This window comes from Eurosta solidaginis, chromosome 4 (assembly GCF_040869045.1).
Source record: "Eurosta solidaginis isolate ZX-2024a chromosome 4, ASM4086904v1, whole genome shotgun sequence".
NCBI lineage: Eukaryota > Metazoa > Arthropoda > Insecta > Diptera > Tephritidae > Eurosta > Eurosta solidaginis.
Window position 1 is genome coordinate 236,590,243 of NC_090322.1, and position 15,380 is coordinate 236,605,622.

At 40.8% G+C, this 15,380-nt stretch overlaps 1 protein-coding gene across 1 annotated transcript; it reads right to left on the reverse strand.

Moving 5' to 3' along the window:
- Positions 1-1,988: 1,988 nt before the first annotated feature.
- Positions 1,989-14,313, reverse strand: LOC137251095 (aminoacylase-1B-like). The gene is made up of 6 exons (XM_067785081.1): positions 14,150-14,313; positions 13,740-14,084; positions 9,015-9,161; positions 8,622-8,905; positions 3,971-4,104; positions 1,989-3,908 (listed from the first exon to the last, which is right to left on the reverse strand). The coding sequence occupies exons 1-6, from the start codon at positions 14,241-14,243 to the stop codon at positions 3,704-3,706; spliced, it is 1,209 nt and encodes a 402-aa protein (XP_067641182.1). The 5' UTR covers positions 14,244-14,313; the 3' UTR covers positions 1,989-3,703.
- Positions 14,314-15,380: the final 1,067 nt, after the last annotated feature.

The window sequence follows — 15,380 nt, forward strand, 5'->3', positions numbered from 1 at the left end:
ACTTATATGAGGATAATACCTAAGCCTAAGACGATAGTAACAGTTACCCCAACTTTATCCAAAATAAAAACACAGAAACAGAAAACATATTTCGGGTAAAATATTTTATTCTTATTTTCCGATTTCAGGCGCAATGGCGCTCAAATGGTGGACGAGGCGATACATGTGTACACAGATGGTTCCAAAGTAGTGGAATGAGTAGGGTCTGCGGTATACAGGGCCGGTATACAGGCCGTAACCAAAGCAGTAGAAACCCTGGAAGAGAATAGCTTAAGCTGCAACCGTGTTAACTTTTATATTGACAGTCAAGTAGCAATTAAGGCAATAATCTCGCATAGCACAGTATCTAAATGCGTGTTAGAGTGTAAGCAGTCCCTGGAGAGAATCGGGACAGGGAGAAGCATACATCTATATTAGCTAAAAAGGGCGCATCCATTGAAGCTTGCTCCGTAGACATCCGAATTAGACTGTGCGAGATTAAGCGAAGGCGAGAGGTGCACATGATCGACCAAGCAGGAAAGGCGTGGGTTCAAGCGCGGGGCTGTAAAGTGTCGAGTGTAGGTCTTACAACCTTAGACTAACAAAGTTGCCTCTATCATTATAAAGAGAGGACTGTAGACTCATGACGGGTATTCTGACTGGACACTGCCTTCTCGCGTCACATGCCTTTAAATTAGGATTGGTAAGTGATAGCAGATGTAGGAAGTGCGGGCTGGAGGAGGAAACGATCGAGCACGTTTTGAGCTCGTGCCCTGTGCTTGCCAGACTAAGACTCTAGCTATTAGGAGTGCTACAGCTGTCAGATATAGAACCAGCAAGTGGCTTGAGTCCTAGCAAGCTTCTAGAGGACGGAGTTATTTTATAACATAGCTCCTGGTTTTTGATAGGGTTTTTCAGTTTGGTCGTTAAAACAAACTTCTGGTAACACTACGGACTCATTCAGTCTATGTGAGGTCCTCATGGACCGGCCAGTTCAAACTATCCTAACCTTTCCAAATTCATAGACTTTGCAGTCGTCACATACTTTTTTGCCATCATTCGGTGGCAAAATCCTGAACCAGATAAATAATTTTGCATGTAAATGCAACAACAACTATTTGAGCCAAATAAATCCAGATAGAAGTCTGGTTCAATTTGTGAGCGAGATAATTTGTTAATTACTTCTTTTTAGTTTGGCAACGCTGCCTTTAAAAAACCTACTTTTTCAAAAATTGATGTGTCTGCTTAGCCTTTCGCCGTATGAGTTAAATGAAAAACAGCGGCGGCATCTGCCTATCACATTTCACGTGTGCGAAAATTTCACGACATTTGCTTCTCAAGTCTCTCAATGATCCACAGCATTCCCGTGAGAATTGAGCGTGAGCCGGAGCTGTAAAACTCACTGGAAGACGGCATTTGGGGTCGAAATTTAACCTTGAAAAACGTTCGAACTAGTAAACTGAGCACACTATCATCTAAGATCTTATTTGCTCGTTATTTTGGTTGTAATTTTCAAAGCACAGGTAGATTTCTAGGGGAAAACGAAAATGGCATTACAATTAAAAGTAAAAGTCGGTTCAGGCTAACTTTTCGGATGTCGTGAAAAATATTTTCCCTATACCAAAAAGGGGCCACCCTAAGAAATAACATTACTTCTGAGTGGGTTATCACCCCACGCTATCTCAGAATATTTTATTTAAAAACTTTCTATCTCCGATTTTGGTTGCAGAACGCCCTTTCGTAGAATTTCTGTCATTGTCGCCTTATACCACGTCAAAATTATTGAATTTATGCCTTGATATGGGATTTTTTTGAATAAAAGTCTGAAGTAGGGCGTCTTCCAAATATCTTCTTTTTTAAATGTGATATTCTACTCCGCAGTCGATATATAAGGCTACGTCAGTACACTTTTACTAGCACAATAGTGATTAGGTGCAAGAACCAGGCTCAAACCCTGTAGATCTCATAATTCAAAAAAAAAATTTTAAATGAAAACAGTTTCGTTTGGTTTGAAAACAGTTTTATTGACTTAAAAAAAGGTTTCATTAGACATGAAAATGCTATTTTTAAACAAAAACAAAAAAAATACCATTTGAAATATATGTTATGCCTACTAATATTTTTCGACCGAGTGTACCTGCTATTAAATGCAAAGTTTTTCAGTGCGAGTTTAAACTGTAGTTAAAGTTGACTAGGCTTTAATCTTGTCACTTTGCTCTATAACATTAAGGCTCGGGTTTTTAGTAGCTGGTTAAGCTAAGCTTAAACTAAGTTTGCTTAAACTCTATTCAAATTTAAACTCCAGTTAAACTACTCAGCAGTTTTTCAGTCACAGTTTAAGGCCGCCTTTGGGGTATGCTTTTTTGTGCAGCAACAGCTGGATTTTCTTTACCCAACAAACATGAAACAAAATTCTCCAGCGAAATTTATATATATAGTTCCGGAAGTGATATCCAACATCATTATTTAATTATTCTTAAACCATATAGTTCTTGAGTTGATATTCAACTTCATTCTCCAATCACTATCCAACCTTTGAGAAATTTTGTAAAATGAAAAGTTTTCGAGTTGATCTCCAACGTCATTAATATTTTCCAATTAATATCCCAATTTCGAGAGATCTTGAGAAATTTACAGTTCTCAAATGAATCTTCAACAAGTTTCTCCAGTTGATATCCTACATTTGATATCGAGTTGAGTTGAAAAAATATCTCCAAGGAGGTACCACCAAAGCAAATATGTAGCTATTTATTGTGAGAAATAAACACCTAATTGATAGCAGTAATGAGGCGTAAGTAATCAAAAAGAAATTATATAAGCGGCCGCCGTGGTATGTTGGTAGCGTGCTCCGCCTACCACACCGAAGATCCTGGGTTCATGTCCCGGGCAAAGCAACATCAAAATTTTAGAAACATGGTTTTTCAATTAGAATCCACTTTTTCTAAGCGGGATTACCCATCGGCAGTGCTTGGCAAGCACTCCGTTTGTATTTCTGCCATCAACAGCTCTCAGGGAAAACTAATCTGCCTTGCAGATGCCGTTCGGAGTCGGCATAAAACAAGTAGGTCCCATCCGGCCAATTTGTAGGAAAAATTAAAAGGAGCACGACGCAAATTGGAAGAGAAGCTCTGCCTAAAATCTCTTCGGAGGTTAGCGTATCACGTTTATTTATTTTTTAAATTATATATCTTTCATTTTATTTTCGTATAAACAACTGTAGTATGGAATCTTACATTTGAGTCCAGTTAAAAAACCACAAGTTGTTAATTAAATTTGTTCAACTTAAGTAATAGCATTTTTTGCGTTATAAAAAACTACCTCTTTTACTGAGTACGCTATGATTCTCGAGTTGAGCCACTGCTTCGAAACAACTCTTAAAATTTTAGAAGTATGCCTAGTTATCAACATGAGCACTAATCGTACTCAAGCCCAAATGCTTGTTGGGTATATTCGACGCCATTTCGAACGAACGAAATCACCGATAGGTTAACTAGAGTTTAAACCAGTTAGATCGACCGCTTAAGCTCAGCTTAAACTTCAGTTAAAGTAGACTGAAAAACTGCAGAATAAGTTTAAGCGTAGCTTACCTCACAAACTGAGTTGAACTTGTACTGGAAAACCGGGCCTAAATGTTGCCGCTCATCTCAGCTTAAGCGGCCGAAGTGGAAGGATTAGACACTAGTCAACTTTAACTGGAGTTTAAAGTCGCACTGCAAAATCCGGCCTAAGCATCAGCTAATTTTGGTATGATTTTCTTATAAATCTCAATTCCATTTAAATATGTTTCAGCTCTAATAAATTCATCGTGATCATGTAATAAAACTGGGGTATGGTTCATTGGCGAAAAGCCCAAGGCCGGTATGCCAACTTCTCTTATGTAGCGACTATCGGTACCACCAGCAAATATTTGTTTGGAAATTTTTAAACCCCTGTGCAAAAAAAAAAAATTATAAATATTCAAGAATATGCTGATAATGTTATAACCACTCACAGCTCATCCGTAGCACTTTTAAATGCTACCCAAAACGGATTGGTTTTATCTGTAGAAGTGGGTACAACGCGTGGCCGTTTTTGTTCATATTCAAGTTGAATGCCACCACCAACATCATTACACCATTGATTAAGCTAAAAATTGAGAACATAAAAATAGAGCAACAAATTATAAGACTAACATAGCCTCTCCAATATTTCAATCGGCTTCAGCACTCCTATTAATTGCTGTGCTAATGTCGGTGCTCGTATCTGACGAAGATGAGCGTGGAATCGTTAGAGACGGCAAATGAAGATTAAGGGATTGGGATATCGATCGTTATATTATTGGAGGAAGTACTATCATTTTTGGCGGTCACGTGATTGGTTTGGTATCAATATTACATACCCACCTACAAACGGTTCGCTACGGCTTAGCACTTCTCCGTGAACTCAATTGAAGAAAATATAACATCCATCTATGGTAATAAAATATCAGAGGTCTGGAGAGGACTGCAATCTAACGCCAAACGCCATGAAACGACAGATACTTCCTGTCCCAGTCGAAAGCGGTAAAGCGTAGAAACTGTTTCCGGTGAGTTAAGGAGCTTAGAATACACCAGCAATAATGCACCTTTCCTAAGAGCCAGAAAAACGTAACAGTAAGTCCTGGATGAAATCTTTTATTTCTAATGGCAACCACGGTAAACGTTATAGAGAATAGGATTTCAGGACATGCACATTGAATGTTTCAACCTTTTCAAGAAATGGTACCGTATACTCGGTGTGGGCAAAAGACTGAAGATGGGTTAGGTAGGAGGACTTTATGGCGTCTACTATAATTGCCATAAGGAGGGAGTGACAAGTCCGAGACACGAGTTAGTTTTGTAATGGAAAGGAAATTTCGCTGCTAAGTACTGCCGCTTTCGGTTTATAACGTCGTAATATAGCGCATAGTACTAGTAGTAGCGTAAAAGGTTCAACGTTGACATATTAAATTGGTCCCGAAGAGGTCAGGCTTGTACCCTAATAGTGCTTGATACCGGAACATACTGTGTATATATCCGTCAGAGAACCATCAACACCGGTGATAGTCCCAAAAACCTTCGGGATGTATCTTTATCGATACAAGAACAAGAAGAAAAGGAACGCTAGGGATGAAAAGTATTTTGCTTCACTGGGATGATAAAAGCCTGGTTTAGACATTCAAATTATCGAGCAATTTCCTCTTACTCTGCTTCCAAGAGCAGGTGTCGCCGAAAATACCTTCTTAGCCCGCGTAGCCGCTGTGTGTTAATTCGCTTGACTATGTTGATACCTTCAAAAAGCTCCTACAGCTTACTCGTTTAACTCACACAATATCTACTCCCCGCACCACCTCATTTAATATTGCAACGTATTGTGACAAATATTAACAACACTAAGGGATACTATATTCTCTAAGCCGATACTAAGCAGTCACTTGTATCTACATAAACAAATTAATCATTATGCCTACACATATGTAGATACAGCAGCGGAGAGATACTCACAAAAGTATGCAATCATCAGCAAAGTAGTTCTCACAAGTACACATGCATATTTCTGAGATACTCACAAAAGTATGCAATCTTCAGCGAAATAGTAAATTCTAGAAGGAGAAACGCCTAAAAGTATGCGAACGAGGAAACCGAAGAGTATAAAAGCAGTACCAGCTGAGGCATGAGCAATCAGTTTGATTTAAGCACGCTATTGGTTGCGAAGTATAAGTGTTATTGTGAAGTACTCTAATTAAGATCATTTTGTATTATTGAATATTGGAGTTATTTATTCAACAGTTTAGCGATACGAACGTTAGTAGAAGGTTGCAAATAAGCGGAATTGCACTAAATTCGTTACAGTATATACTTCTGAGCAATGTGCTGTATAGGAACGAAAACACTTTATGTTGCCAAGAGTAGTTCTCTGCTTTTCTTTCTAACATTCTTCTTCGGACTAATCTTAGTTCGCACCATGGCTGAAACCTCGCTTATTTTCAAACGGTTCAGAGGGATCTTTCCCAATTCTGACTAAGCATGTGGTGTTGCTCAATGTAATTTTGCGCAACCGTACCGTAAAAGTTTTGCATTGAGACCAAGTACAGACAAAGCGACATATAGGCAGCAAATTGTCGTGCTATCGCAATTTGTGGCATAGTGAAAGTCTGCTCCGTGGTAGATACACCAGGTCTGAAGTTGCACAGAAAATATCCAAGATTGTTTCCTCTACAATATAAGCAAACTCTAGACTCAGAATTCTAACCTTTCGCAAAATTTTTTGGGTGCGGATCTGTTGGCTTGGGGCTTTAGCTCTTCAAACTCATGTCTTTATGCGTCTCCTTTTTTTCTGTGATACGATGCTTCCCTTCCGCCTTCAACTTACGCGCATTAACTCCTCTAGTTCCTTTTATCTTAACGTGGTCTGTAGACTGCGGAATTTTAGCGACATTCTTTATCGTATGAAATGCTCCAATTCCAATAATTTTCCCGGCGACGGCTCGAAGTGCCCTCAAAGAGCTGCGGTGATATACATAGCTATCCGACTCGTGAAGGACCCTCGAATCGCGCAATTATCTACAATACTGTAGACATACGCTCCGCCTATCGCAATATGATTGAGCTGGTTGAATTCTTTTATGTTTATACCAGAAGCTAGGAATCATCCTAAAATCATCCATGAATGTCTGGAATTGCTATTTTTATTTGATATTTTTTTAGCCGTACCGTGGGTACGCATTACTCTTTCCCTCTCTCTACGTACCGCCGATACAGACTTCATCGGTTTCCAGCGAGCCCGGAAAAACAACTGGTACCAGGCGGAATAGCATAAGTGGAAAGTGCCTTCCAACGATTAGCTCTTTGATGGATTCGGCGCTTCGGGATATTCATACCTGGGCATCAAATGTCGGGTTGCAAGTCAACGCGGATAAGGCGGATATGGTCTTGTTTACAAAGAGGTACATGGTCCCAATTGGATCAGGCCTAAATTAGGAGGGGTGACCCTACAGGAGAAACCTTGCAAAAAATATCTAGGAATCATCCTAGACAGTAAGCTGTCATGGAAGCACAACGTGGAGGAGAGGGTGAAGAAGGCTTCAACTGCACTTTATGCAGGTAAAAGAATGCTGGGGTGTACGTGGGGCCTATCCCCCTCTCTTTCTCATTGGGTTTTTACAGCGATTGTAAGCCCTATCCTATACTTTGGAGTTCTTGTTTGGTGGAAAGCCACACAAAAAGCAAAGTACCTCAAAAAATTAGAGGGAATATGCAGACTATCTACGCTTAGCATGACGGGAGTCCTGAAAACAACCCCGACAGCTGCACTGTATGCCATTCTGCACATTCCACCTTTAGACCTGGTAACAAAGAACATAGCGTTAACAACTGCAACCAGGCTCGGTGCCTCGGGGCAGCTTGAGCGCCGACCATACGGCCATAGTAGTATAGCGTCATCAATCACAAGACGAACAGAATACTTGATTCCCTATCTGCGCTTCGAGGGCGATCTTAAGGCCACAATAGAGGTGGACGGTTGGCGCAAGGGTGTTCAAATGGCGGACGAAGCGATACATGTGTACACAGATGGTTCCAAAGTAGTGGAAGCAGTAGCCTCTGCGGTATATTCTGCTGATCCGGAAATAAACAGATCCTACAGGCTGCCGGATTACTGTAGCATTTTCCAAGCGGAAATAGTAGCCGTAACCAAAGCAGTAGAAACCCTGGAAGGAAATAGCCCAAGCTGCAATCGTGTTAACTTTTATATTGACAGTCAAGCAGCAATTAAGGCAATAATCTCGCATAGCACAGCATCTAAATGCGTGTTAGAGTATAAGCAGTCCCTGGAGAGAATCGGGACAGGGAGAAGCGTACATCTATATTGGGTCCCAGGGCATATGGGAATATATGGGAATGAAAAATCGGATGAACTAGCTAAAAAGGGCGCATCCCTTGAAGCTTGCTCCGTAGACCTCCCAATTAGACTGGGCGAAATTAAGCGAATGCGAGAGGTGCACATGATCGACGAAGCAGGAAAGGCGTGGCTTCAAGCGCGACGCTGTAAAGTGTCGAAAATTATGTGTCTTACAACCTTAGGCTAACAAAGTTGATTCTATCATAAAAAAAAAAAGGACTCTAGACTAATGACGGGTATTCTGACTGGACACTGCCTTCTGGCGTCACATGCCTTTAAATTAGGCTTGGTCAGTGATAGCAGATGTAGGAAGTGCGGGCTGTAGGAGGAAACGATCGGGCACGTTCTGGGCTCGTGCCCTGCGCTTGCTAGGCTAGGTCTCCAGCTATGAGGAATGATAAATCTGTCAAATCTAGAAGCAGCAAGTCGCTTAAGTCCTAGGAAGCCTCTAGTATTTGCCAAGAGGACGGAGTTATTTTATAACATAGGTCCTGGTTTTTGATAGGGTTTTTCAGTTTGGTCATTAAAACAAACTTCTGGTAACACTACGGACTTATTTAGTCTATGTGAGGTCCTCATGGACCGGCCAGTTCAACCTAACCTAACCTAGGCGGAATAGCGCTGTTTAGCTGCGTACGGTCGCAGTAACGTGCGGTTCATGGAAGCGTCATAATGATACGAAACGTCTACTTTGCTATGCGACGGAGGAGTTCAGTTATCATCAAATCACATATTTCAGTCCTTACCTTATTTTCAAACTCTGTTTGGTCTACATCAATGGCCAGTCGAACATCGAAACAAACCAACAATAATGGCGGCACAACATTACTTTGTACCCCACCACCGGCACGGGTTAAATTGATTGTGGTCACATCGCCCACAGTCAAATCGGGATTGTTTTCTAACTTACGTAACTCCTGCTCGCGCATCGACATCATTTTATTAACAATATAGCAAAGTTTCTCGCCAGCTGTATTTTTCAGGAGCAGCGAACCATGACCAGCTGTGCCAGATATATGAAAATATATACCTATAAGATAAAATATGTACTTAGTAAATACTAGACCTATGTATGTAGGTGAGCTCACGATCCACTTGATATTGATAATAATAACAGCAATTAAGATTTAATTACTTACGCCACACACTACGTTCGGCATAGAAAACGGTCATCTCTTCTGTGGGTGAAGCCATGCCTTCATCCATCGAAAATCCAATATTTAAATTTTTGAATTCCTCAGTTTGTACAAATGGGCGCATACCATAACGTCCACCCATTTCTTCATCTATAAATTTTAGACAAGAGTTTCATTGATGATTTAGAATGTAATTAAAGTTAATTATCGTTAAAATAAAAATATAGTTAAAATATCGGTTAGGTTAGGTTGAACTGGCCGGTCCATGAGGACGTCACATAGACGGAATAAGTCCGTAGTGCTACCAGTAGTTTGTTTTAACGACCAAACTGAAAACCCCTATCAAAAACCAGGACCTATATTATAAAATAACTCCGTCCTATTGGCAAATACTAGAAGCTTCCTAGGACTTAAACCACTTGCTGCTTCTAGATCTGACAGCTGTATCACTCCTAATAGCTAGAGTCTTAGCCTGGCAAGCGCAGGGCACGAGCACAGAACGTGCTGGATCGTTTCCTCCTCCAGCGCGCACCTCCTACATCTGCAATCACTGACCAATCCTAATTTAAAGGCAGGTGACGCCAAAAGACAGTTTCCAGTCAGAATACCCGTCATGAGTCTAGAGTCCTCTCTTTTGAATGATAGAAGCAACTTGGTTAGTCTAAGGTTGTAAGACCTACACATAATCTTCGACGCTTTACAGCAACGCGCTTGAACCTACGCCTTTCCTTTTTGGTAGATTATGTGCACCTCTCGCCTTCGCTTAATCTCACCCAGTCTAATTGGGACGAACAATCTTCAAGGGATGCGCCGTTTTTAGCTAGTTCATACGCTTTTTCATTCCCATCTATTCCCATATGACCTGGGACCCAATATAGATGCATTCTTCTCCCTATCCCGATTCTCTCCAGGGACTGCTTATACTCTAACACGCATTTAGATGCGGTGCTATGCGAGATTATTGCCTTAATTGGTGCTTGACTGTCAATATAAAAGTTAACAAGGTTGCAGCTTAAGCTATTCTCTTCCAGAGTTTCTACTGCTTTGGTTACGGCTACTATTTCCGCTTGAAAAAGGCTACAGTAATCCGGCAGCCTGTAGGATCTGTTTATTTCCGGATCAGCACAGTATACCCCAGACCCTACTCCTTCTACTACTTTGGGAACATCTGTGTACACATGTGTCGCCTTGTCCGCCATTTGAGCACCCTTGCGCCAACCGTTCACCTCTATTGTGGCCTTGAGATCGCCCTAGAAGCGCAGGTAGGGAATCAGGTAGTCTGTTCGTCTTGTGATTGATGACACTATACTACTATGGCCGTATGTTCGGCGCTCAAGCTGCCCCGAGGCATCGAGCCTGGTTGCAGTTGCTAATGCTATGTTCTTTGCTACCAGCTCTACAGGTGGAATGTGCAGAATGGCATACCGTGCAGCCGTCGGGGTTGTTTTCAGGGCTCCCGTAATGCTAAGCGTTGATAGTCTGCATACCACCCCTAATTTTTTGAGGTAGGTTGTTTTTTGTGTGGCTTTCCGCCAAACAATAACTCCATAGTATAGAATAGGGCTTACAATCGCTGTAAAAACCCAATGAGAAAGAGGGGGCGATAAGCCCCACGTACACCCCAAGAATGCTTCTTTCACATGCATAAGTGCCGTTGAAGCCTTCTTCACCCTCTCCTCCATGCTGAGCTTCCATGACAGCTTACTGTCTAGGATGATTCCTAGATATTTTGTGCAAGGTTTCTTCTGTAGGGTAACCCCTCCTAACTTAGGCCTGATCCGATTTGGGATCTTGTACCTCTTTGTAAACAAGACCATATCCGTCTTCTCCGCGTTGACTTTCAACCCGACATTTGATAAATATCGGTACATATTTTTGCTTTTGTTCTATCTAATTGCAGCAATGTCGGTATTACTACTTGGTGCATGTCATGCTAAACATAGACCTGATGGATATTGCGTTTTGACAAACTTTGACTTTATCCTAGAGCATTGTGTCCTGACAGCTGTCTCCTATTTAAGCTACACTGCAGATATTCCCTCGAGAGAGAACTGGGAAAAGTGACTCATGTGGGGCACTGAACCAGTTAAGTTCTTTACTGATAAGTCGAAGTTAGACGAGAAGGACAGTTTTGTCATAAGCTCGTTTAGGTTGGGATGCTATCAAGTACTCCTATAGCTAGAGAATTTAATGTCTAATCAAATGGCCGAGAGGCTATAAAAGCTTTGAAATCAACTTTGGTGAAATGCAGGGTAATCTATAAATGCATGACCGCACTTAGATTCCATCGAACTATTTTAAGATCAGGATGTTGTTCTAGCAGCGCTTTGCCCCATCCAATAGGTGCGACCACTCACAAATTGTCATCAATATCTTCTAACGGGATCATTTCTTTTCTATACCTAATGGAGAGTACTCTTGTCTCAGTGTGCAGGTGGTGTTCTGGGGACATGAGAAGCTAGCGATTCTGAGAGCAGTGTTTTGGCACACACGTATTTTCTTCCAGTCAGTAACCTTTAGGCTTGGCGACCATATCGGGGACGCGTAGCATGCAAACGTCCGGCAAATTGGTTTGTAAGTGGTAATGAGCGTCTCTTTGTCTTTACCCCAAGTGCTGCCGCCAAGAGATTTGAGAATTTTATTACGGCTCTGGATTTTAGGTACAATTGCGGTTGCATGCTCGCCAAAACGAAATGATCGTACGCCACACCCAGTACCTTTGGATGTTAAGACAGTTGGTAGAGTTATGCCATCGACTTGGATATCCGATATAGTCGAAATTTACCATGTCCATGTTGTAAATAAGGTCGCTGATGATTTGGTCGGTGACAATGTCAGGTTTCGCGAGGAAAAAAAACTTGAGAGATAAGGGAGATAAAGGGTTCTTTTACAACTTCTGGTGGCGAAGGCACCGATATGTAGAAATTAAACAAAAGCGGGGATAGGGCATCCCCTGTCGTACCCCTAGTTAAATTCTTCTGGGTTTAGATGTTACGTTTCTGAATTGCACCTATGCCTGCAAATGAGACAGATAATTCGCGGTCCACCTCTTGACACTTGAAGGAAGCGAGGACCCATCGAAGTCTTACAGTAGCGTGCCTTGGTTGACTGTCACAAAAGCTTTTGATAAGTCTAGCGTCACGAGTACTGTTCTGTGGTGGAGTTTTTTACCCAATCCGCAATTTATCTGTGTGTTGATGGCGTTTAGCGCGTTGGTAGTGTTATGTAGTTTTCGAAAGCCATGCTGATGATTGGCAAGACGCAAGTTTGAAATAGGGAAGCATAATCGCCTAAGTGTTTTGGCTACTGTAGATAGGAGGGATATCGGACGATAAAGTTCTTCTACGTTGTCTGCTTTCCCAGGATTTAGTAGCGGGACCACCCCCGCCATTTTCAATTTTTCGGTGATGACGAAGGTGGACAAAGACAGGTTGGAAACATACGCTAGATATTTAAATCCCTCTTTGCCAAGTTTTTTAAGCATCGGCATGGCTACGCCGTCTGGGCCTACGGCCTCTTGGCGGTGATGGTAAGGAGGGGACGCGCTGTATTTATGCTTGTGTGCGCGTCTGTTGGCCCGTCGTCTAGCTTTGTCAACCGTGGAATGTATTGCGTATTGTCGGCAGAGACGATGGGCATTTGGTCCTTGTGCTTAATCGGGTTCGATGGGGACTTCATGGTAGACCATAGCTTACCTACACCGGCAGAATGGTTACAATTCTTTAAATGCTTCTTCTAGTTCACCCGATTGTGTTTATCCACAAGCTGTGCGATACGTTGGCTTATGCCCCTTATTTGGGGTCGCCAGGATCGTGCTGTCTCATTAGGTAACGCTCTCTGGCTGAAGTTATGGCCTCCGCTCAAAAGTATGACCGGATTTCCGGGATTCTTCCAGCGGGAATGAAATGAGCTGACGGATTCATTGACCCTGCGGAAAGACGGTTCCCTCATTGATATAAAGCTCTTTTTTGCAAAGCTTATTTTATTCGCCCACGACCCTTTTAAAAATCTTTTATATAAAAGTGGGCGTGGCCCTATCCGATTTCGTTAATTTTTCTTCAAAGCATTCCTTATAGTAAAGGCAACCTCTCTGCCGAATTTTGTTACAATAGGTTTAACGATTTTTGATGTATGATTAATATTATTTGCAAAATTGATTTTATCACAAGTGGGTGCCACGCCCAATTTAAAAAGTTGTTTCAAATTTTTATCAAGTCTCAATATCAGTCCACACGTCAAACTTCAACATTCTAGGTGCATTATTTACCAAATAATCAGGTTTTTTATGTTTTCCAAAATGTTATATATATAAAAAGTAGGCGTGGTTATCATCAGATTTCGTTCATTTTCAATACCAATCTATTCTGGGTCCAGGTAAGCTCGTGTACCAAATTTGGTGAAGATATTTGAATATTTACTCAATTTATCGTGTTAACGAACAGACGGACGGACATGGCTCAATCAATTTTTTTTTCGATACTGATTATTTTGATATATGGAAGTCTACATCTATCTCGATTCTTTTACAAACAAACCTTTATCCAATCAAAGTTATAATACACTGTGTACAAGCACAGCTTGGTATAAAAAACGTTGAAGTAAGTATTATGTCAAATTTTCGTACCCCATCTCCAAGAAATTTCAAAAACTAGGTACCATTATCAAAGTCTACACAAACGAATAAATACCTACATCTCAACAGAAAAAAAATCACAACTTACACCATACCTGCAATAAACGAAATATGTATTGTGCGTTTAAATTTAGCTCCACTTGTTTTGAGTGCACGAATCGCTCCCAAATATTGCATTCCAACACATTTCATATCTTGTGTTCCGCGTGCAAATATTCGTCCTTCATCATCTATTTCAGCACCAAATGGTGGATGTGACCAATTTTCGGGGAATACCGGTACCACATCCATATGCGAATGTAAGAGTATGGACGGTAATGAGGGTTCCTTACCCTGCCATGTCAAAATCACCGCTGGGTTACGATCATTTACTGGATAATGTACTTGTATGGGAAGTTGGAGTAGTTTGGCTTGACCTTTCAAAAATTCTACACAGGGTTCTATAAAAATGTATTACAGTAAATTTTTTGGTGATCTCATGCTTTCGAATTTCTCGTTAAGGTACCATAATCAGGATCCGGATGTACACTAGGTATGCGCAGATATTCCTGAAAATATGTTATCTCTTCATTTGCCTCCCAATTTGTTTTTGCATTCATTTTGGAAAAAAAAAACACACACAAAAAAATGAGCAATGATCAACGTCAAAAGATCACGACGCACTGAGTTATGTTTTCAATTACGATTCAACGTCTCTAAGCACGTACATACTTACATTCAATCGTGTGAATTAGGTACACGGTTTAGTAACTTTGTTATTTTTGCAGTATACCCAACATTAAAAAAGTAGGTTTTACGTTCGCTAAATTGAAACTATATTGGCTTCAACTTTTCGGTCTGCAAATTAGAAGGTAAAAATTAATTTTCTATCGTATTACGCGTTTTGGCCATCGTGCGTCGTCTTCAGGGAGTTTAGTGTGGAAAGTAGTTAAGTTGTATGTGTAAAATTCGTTCAAAATATTTTTTAAACCCAGTTGTACTTGCACACAGGGTATTATAACTTTGATTGGATAGCGGTTGGTTGTACACGTATAAAGGAATCGAGATCGATATAGATTTCCATATATCAAAATCATCAGTATCGAAAAAAAATTAGATTGAGAAATGTACGTCCGTCCGTCTGTCCGTTAACACGATAACGCCCCCTTTTTATACTCAGCTGAGCAGAGCCCACAGAGTATATTAACTTTGTTCGCATAACGGTAATCCGTAACGGCATAAACTAATCGAGATAGATATAGACTTTCATATATCAAAATCATCAGTATCGAAAAAAAATTTGATTGAGCCATGTCCGTCCGTCCGTCCGTCCGTCCGTCTGTCCGTTAACACGATAACTTGAGTAAATTTTGAGGTATCTTGATGAAATTTGGTATGTAGATTCCTGGGCACTCATCTCAGATCGCTATTTAAAATGAACTATATCGGACTATAACCACCCCCACTTTTTCTATATCGAAAATTTCGAAAAACCGAAAAAGTGCGATAATTCATTACCAAAGATGGATAGCGCGATGAAACTTGGTAGGTGCGTTGACCTTATGACGCAAAATAGAAAATTGGTAAAATTTTGGAAAATGGGCGTGGCACCGCCCACTTTTAAAAGAAGGTAATTTAAAAGTTTTGCAAGCTGTAATTGGGCAGTCGTTAAGGATATCATGATGAAATTTGGCAGGCACGTTACTCCTATTACTATATGTGTGCTACATAAAAATTAGCAAAATCGGAAGACGAAC